Source organism: Centropristis striata, chromosome 19, assembly GCF_030273125.1.
Source record: "Centropristis striata isolate RG_2023a ecotype Rhode Island chromosome 19, C.striata_1.0, whole genome shotgun sequence".
Taxonomy (NCBI): domain Eukaryota; kingdom Metazoa; phylum Chordata; class Actinopteri; order Perciformes; family Serranidae; genus Centropristis; species Centropristis striata.
In genome coordinates this window covers 30,125,392-30,131,391 of record NC_081535.1, presented here as the reverse complement: position 1 = coordinate 30,131,391, position 6,000 = coordinate 30,125,392, and the positions used below count along the sequence as shown (strand labels likewise).

The 6,000-nt window shown below is 35.5% G+C and overlaps 1 protein-coding gene across 3 annotated transcripts in view; it reads right to left on the bottom strand.

Annotated features, from left to right (window-relative positions):
- mctp1b (multiple C2 domains, transmembrane 1b) overlaps nucleotides 1-6,000 on the bottom strand; it is a 53,519-nt gene that overhangs the window by 8,987 nt on the left and 38,532 nt on the right. For 2 of the 3 annotated variants that reach the window (XM_059357629.1, XM_059357628.1), the window contains 6 exons: nucleotides 4,770-4,934; nucleotides 3,800-3,930; nucleotides 2,665-2,851; nucleotides 2,485-2,578; nucleotides 2,287-2,389; nucleotides 1-59 (listed from right to left, as the gene is read on the bottom strand). The exon at nucleotides 1-59 is cut by the window's left edge and continues 44 nt beyond it. In XM_059357629.1, coding sequence (XP_059213612.1) covers nucleotides 1-59; nucleotides 2,287-2,389; nucleotides 2,485-2,578; nucleotides 2,665-2,851; nucleotides 3,800-3,930; nucleotides 4,770-4,934 — 739 coding nt within the window. Of the gene's footprint in view, nucleotides 60-2,286; nucleotides 2,390-2,484; nucleotides 2,579-2,664; nucleotides 2,852-3,799; nucleotides 3,931-4,769; nucleotides 4,938-6,000 lie in introns of all 3 variants that reach the window. The other variant, XM_059357627.1, reaches the window with a different exon arrangement.

Sequence of the window (6,000 nt, the reverse complement as noted above, 5' to 3'; positions counted from 1 at the left end):
TGTCTCTGTCCTCATCAAACACCGTCACCTCCAACACCGAGTGGATGTCTTTAACGTTACTGATAAACATGACAGAGAAGAAGAGGAAGAATCGAGTTAGAGAGATCTTTTTTTAAGAGATTTTAGCTACTTAAATTACTTCAGAATTTGGGGAAATTCATCTTTTATTTTGGGCAGAGTTGTGTAAGACCCTAAAGAGATACAACTATAACATCCGGAGCATTTAATCAGGGTTCCTGCACATTTTTAGGTACAAATTTAATGAGTTTTATTTGTAAAGCCTATGAGGGGAAGAAATAATAAAATTTCCCTGGCAAAAGCTAATGCAAGCAAGGTTTAGTGTTCATTGAAAAGGTTCTAGGTGTCATTTAGGTTGTTCTAAGGGTCCTTGAAGAGGTTTAATGGTCATTGAAAAGGTTATAGAGGAAATTCAGGAGGTCATGTGACAATTAGGAAGGATCTACAGGTCCTTTAAGAGGTTCTAGTAGTCGTAGTAGTAGTATTAAAAGAGTTCTAGAGGTTATTTAGGTTGTTCTTAGGGTCCTTAAAGAGGTTAAGTGTTCATTAAAAGAGTTCTAGAGATTATTTGGGTTGTTCTAATGGTCTTTGGAGAGTTTTAGTGTTCAGTGAAAAGGTTGTAGAGGACATTAAGGAGGTTTAGTGTTCATTGAAAGGGTTCTAGAGGACATTTAAGGATGTTTAGTGTTCATTAAAAGGGTTCTAGAGGACATTAAGGAGGTTTAGTGTTCATTAAAAGGGTTCTAGAGGTTATTTAGGAGGTTTAGTGTTCATTGAAAGGGTTCTAGAGGTTATTTAGGAGGTTTAGTATTCATTGAAAGGGTTCTAGAGGTTATTTAGGAGGTTTAGTGTTCATTGAAGGGGTTCTAGAGGTTATTTAGGAGGTTTAGTATTCATTGAAAGGGTTCTAGAGGTTAATTAGGAGGTTTAGTGTTCATTGAAAGGGTTCTAGAAGACATTAAGGAGGTTTAGTGTTCATTGAAAGGGTTCTAGAAGACATTAAGGAGGTTTAGTGTTCATTGAAAGGGTTCTAGAAGACATTAAGGAGGTTTAGTGTTCATTGAAAGGGTTCTAGAGGACATTAAGGAGGTTTAGTGTTCATTGAAAGGGTTCTAGAAGACATTAAGGACGTTTAGTGTTCATTGAAAGGGTTCTAGAGGACATTAAGGAGGTTTAGTGTTCAGTGAAAGGCTTCTAGAGGACATTAAGGAGGTTTAGTGTTCATTGAAAGGGTTCTAGAGGACATTAAGGAGGTTTAGTGTTCATTGAAAGGGTTCTAAAGGACATTAAGGAGGTTTAGTGTTCAGTGAAAGGGTTCTAGAGGTTATTATGGAGGTTTAGTAGTCATTGAAAGGGTTCTAGAGGACATTAAGGAGGTTTAGTGTTCAGTGAAAGGCTTCTAGAAGACATTAAGGAGGTTTAGTGTTCAGTGAAAGGGTTCTAGAGGACATTAAGGAGGTTTAGTGTTCATTGAAAGGGTTCTAGAGGACATTAAGGAGGTTTAGTGTTCATTGAAAGGGTTCTAAAGGACATTAATGAGGTTTAGTGTTCAGTGAAAGGGTTCTAGAGGTTATTATGGAGGTTTAGTAGTCATTGAAAGGGTTCTAGAGGACATTAAGGAGGTTTAGTGTTCAGTGAAAGGGTTCTAGAGGACATTAAGGAGGTTTAGTGTTCATTGAAAGGGTTTTAGAAGACATTAAGGATGTTTAGTGTTCATTGAAAGGGTTCTAGAGGACATTAAAGAGGTTTAGTGTTCAGTGAAAGGCTTCTAGAGGACATTAAGGAGGTTTAGTGTTCATTGAAAGGGTTCTAGAGGACATTAAGGAGGTTTAGTGTTCATTGAAAGGGTTCTAAAGGACATTAAGGAGGTTTAGTGTTCAGTGAAAGGGTTCTAGAGGTTATTATGGAGGTTTAGTAGTCATTGAAAGGGTTCTAGAGGACATTAAGGAGTTTTAGTGTTCAGTGAAAGGCTTCTAGAAGACATTAAGGAGGTTTAGTGTTCATTGAAAGGGTTCTAGAGGTTATTATGGAGGATAAGTGTTCATTGAAAGGGTTCTAGAGGACATTAAGGAGTTTAGTGTTCAGTGAAAGGGTTCTAGAGGACATTAAGGAGGTTTAGTGTTCATTGAAAGGGTTCTAGAGGACATTAAGGAGGTTTAGTGTTCATTGAAAGGGTTCTAGAGGACATTAAGGAGGTTTAGTGTTCATTGAAAGGGTTCTAGAGGACATTAAGGAGGTTTAGTGACTGAGACTGAAGTTTTCCCTCACAAGGTGAAGACTTTGTTCCACTCTGGATTCAGGTTCTTGTAAACGGTGTGAGTCTGCAGTCGGTCGTTGTTCAGCTCCAACACACAGAACGGATCACTCTTACCTGCAAACAGACACATCATGTCACATCACACAGCTGCTGGAACTGTAATAATAAAGAACTGTAAAGTAAATATGTGGAGGATGTTTGTTTATTACCGTTGACGTCTGCAGCCATGAGTCCTTCAGCTCTCATCACTTTGACCTGCAGGACGCCAACGTCTCTCATGTTGGAGAACGACTTCATCACGCTCTGAAGAAACAAACCGGGAGTTAATAACGCTGCAGGGTTTGTTTTTTATTTAGTGTTTATTTGGACTCATTAGGAGTTCTGCTCACGTAGCGTTTGATGATCTCCCTGCGCTCCTGCGGGTCGTCCAGCGGCGTGACGGACAGGTCGGCGATGCACACGTGAGCCGAGGCAGTCAGCGTGACCAGCAGCACCACGAAGCCCCGGGACTCCTCCAGCGGGAGCTCCAGGTGGTGAGTGTGTTCTTTGGACAGAGTGGAGAGGTCCAACTGGCAGCTGGACACAAACACAGCAACAGAACAACCACTGAGCTCATGAAGTCACATACAGTTCCCATTGCCTGCCTGAAGTGACCACTCTCTGGTTCCTTTATCTTCACATTTCATCTTCAGTCTGAGACCGACCCACGTAAACATCTCAAACACAACAGATGTAGACGTTTGTACACAGCACAGGGTCCTTTAAGAGGTTCTATTTGTCTTTCAAGAGTTTCAGTGACCACCGAGGAAGATTTAAGTCCTTCAAGAGGTTCTCTCGGTCATATAAAAGGTCTTTCAGGAGGTTCTATGAGATCTTAGGAGGCTAATTATTGAGGACATCTACCAAAGTGTACCCCAGAAATACATGTTTTCTTTTGAAAAAATGCCAAAATACCACCAGTTATCGTAGCCGGAAACGGATGATGATTGTCAAATTTGTGATGATCCTTGAAAGAATCATGTGTGTCAAACACTTAAAAAAAAAATATTAATTCCTCATGTCTCATTTAAGTAAAGCATTTGTACTAACCAACACTTGGAAAAATAATGTTTACATAGATACTATTTTATTTTTTTGTAAAATAAATTATCAAAGAAACTAAACTTTTCTGTTTTTCTGATTTCTGTCATTCTAACTGTGTTATTCTGCTGTTTGAGTTGTTTCCACTTCTAGCCATGAATGTGCTGATTCCATAGAGCTGCAGGACTTATAGATTAATATAGATTTTAGATGTTGCAGTCCACAACGAGTAAAATCTGACAGGAGCAAAAACTAAACAAGAAAGCCCTGAAACTGTTCAGGATTTCAGAGAGTTAGGAGGTCATAGTGTTCATAAAGGAGGAGACCTATTAATTCACTTTGTTAGGTTTTTCTTTAATTTTTCTACTGCAACATTTACAGCTCTCCATATATTACTACAACTGAAACAAATAAAAGCAGATGAAGAGGGAAAAGAGGACTGACCGTCCGATGAAGTCGTCCCTCCTGCCGGTGTCTCTGTCCCACACTGTGATCTCCAGCACGCCTCCCGTCTCCTCGTACAGGTGGAGGTCAAACTGCTCCCTCCACTGAGGACTCAGGGTCTTAGGCACCGTCTGCACACACACACACACACACACACAACCAACTTGTCACTTAACCTCGATCAGCATTAATTTCTGACCTCAAGGCACGGAGGGGAGAATAAAGAGAATAGCTGAAACAATTCTAAACAGAGTTATTATTTTATTGTCTTATTTAGCTATTTTTCAAAATCTATTATTTGTTGTATTATTCCAATTTTTAAGAACATTATTTTTTTATTTATTTTATTTTTTTATTAAAGTTTTATTGACCTATTTACAATCTATTTTACTAATACTAAACTAATAATACTAATAAATTACTACATAAATTAAAAAAAATGTGAATAAATGTTAAGCAAAGTTGCTATAAATGAATTGATAAATAAATAAATAATAATAATAATAATAATAATAATAATAATAAATAGTAAAAATAAAATGAAAAATAAAGGATAAATGCAAAAAATAAGGATAATAAATACAATTAAAAAAAAAGGAAATAGTAAATGAAATAGTAAAGGGAATGAATAGGGGAAATAATACAAAGTAAGGTAAATAAATAAAGAAACAAAATATCAATTTAAGTAGCATTTATTGGTTAATTAACATTTTTAATATTCATTTTTTGGCCAAATGTATTATATGAAAAAAGATTTATTGTTATCTATTCATTATATTGGGTATCTTCTAAATAAATACATATTTATATGACTCAAAGTATTAATAAATATGCTCTTACATTTTTATTAAAAAATAACATTAATTGTTTTCAGTCATTTATTGATGAAATGTGACATAAGATGACATTTATTTTTTAATTTGCCTTTTTTATTTGCTGGTCGGCTCAGAGGTCGGTGTGGGGACCTTACCTTGCTGCGGTACTTCTGGGGGCCCAGTCTGAACTTGACGTAGGGGTCGCTCAGCCCGTTGGGGTCCATGGGGATCAGGTTCCGGCCCTCGATCAGAGCGATGCTGACGATCCCTCGCCACAGCTGAGACTTCCTGTGGACGTCTGAGAGACGCAGAGACTGCTGCTGCTGGTCCACACACACACACACACACACACACACACACACACACACACACACACACACACACACACACACATACATTGAACTTTACTTACTCTCCTTATACCTTTGCTTGACTTGAATCAAGATGATTTCATTTTGATTGAATTTGTTTGATTGTAGTTGAATGTAGTTTCTTTAGAGCCATGTTGGGAAAATTGGTTTCTATAGATATTCATATATATCCATGCTTTATGGTATTATTACTTATAACATTTTAAATTCTTATTATAATTATAATATTTTTATCATTAAATGTATTTCATTTATATTTCATTTTACATTACCCCCCCCCCTTTTTTTTTTAAACAAAAAACAAAAACAAGCTTTTTCTCCAATTATTATTCTTATTGTTATTTCACTCATGGCTTTAGATGAATATATATCATATAGCATATATATTTTATTTTTAATTTATATTTATTTTATTTAATGTATTTCATTTAGATTTTATTTTTCCCTTTTTTCTTAACAATAAACCAAGCGTTTTTTCCAATTACTTTTCTTTGTTTTAATTATGGTTTTAGACTTAGAGTTATTAATTTTCAGAATTTAGCCCTTTAATTGTTTTTTTTTCTTCATATAATGAATACAATTAAAATAAAATGTTTTACAAGCTTTTTTTCATAATGTCAAAATGCATTATCTGGCTCATGGATAATACAACAGAACATCTAGATTTAAAAAAAAAAAAAGTATACTTCATTAATAATATTTTAAAATGTAGTTATACACTACATAAGTGTGTTGAGAGGATTTATTAAATATGTATATTTTGCGCTAAATGTAAATAAGGGGACTTCAAGTGAAGTTTGACTGGTTTACTGAACTAAGTCTAAAATAAACTATTGCTTCATTTGTAAAATTTGAACATTGTTAATTAACTCCTGTGCAGCTGCAGGAAAAATAAAATCTGTTGCCTTATAAAAGAAATATTACATTTATTGGGGACAATTTTCAGCTGTGTATTAATCCACGTATGGTGCTCTAGTAATATAGAAATATCTGTAGAATTTCTTTCAACGTAACT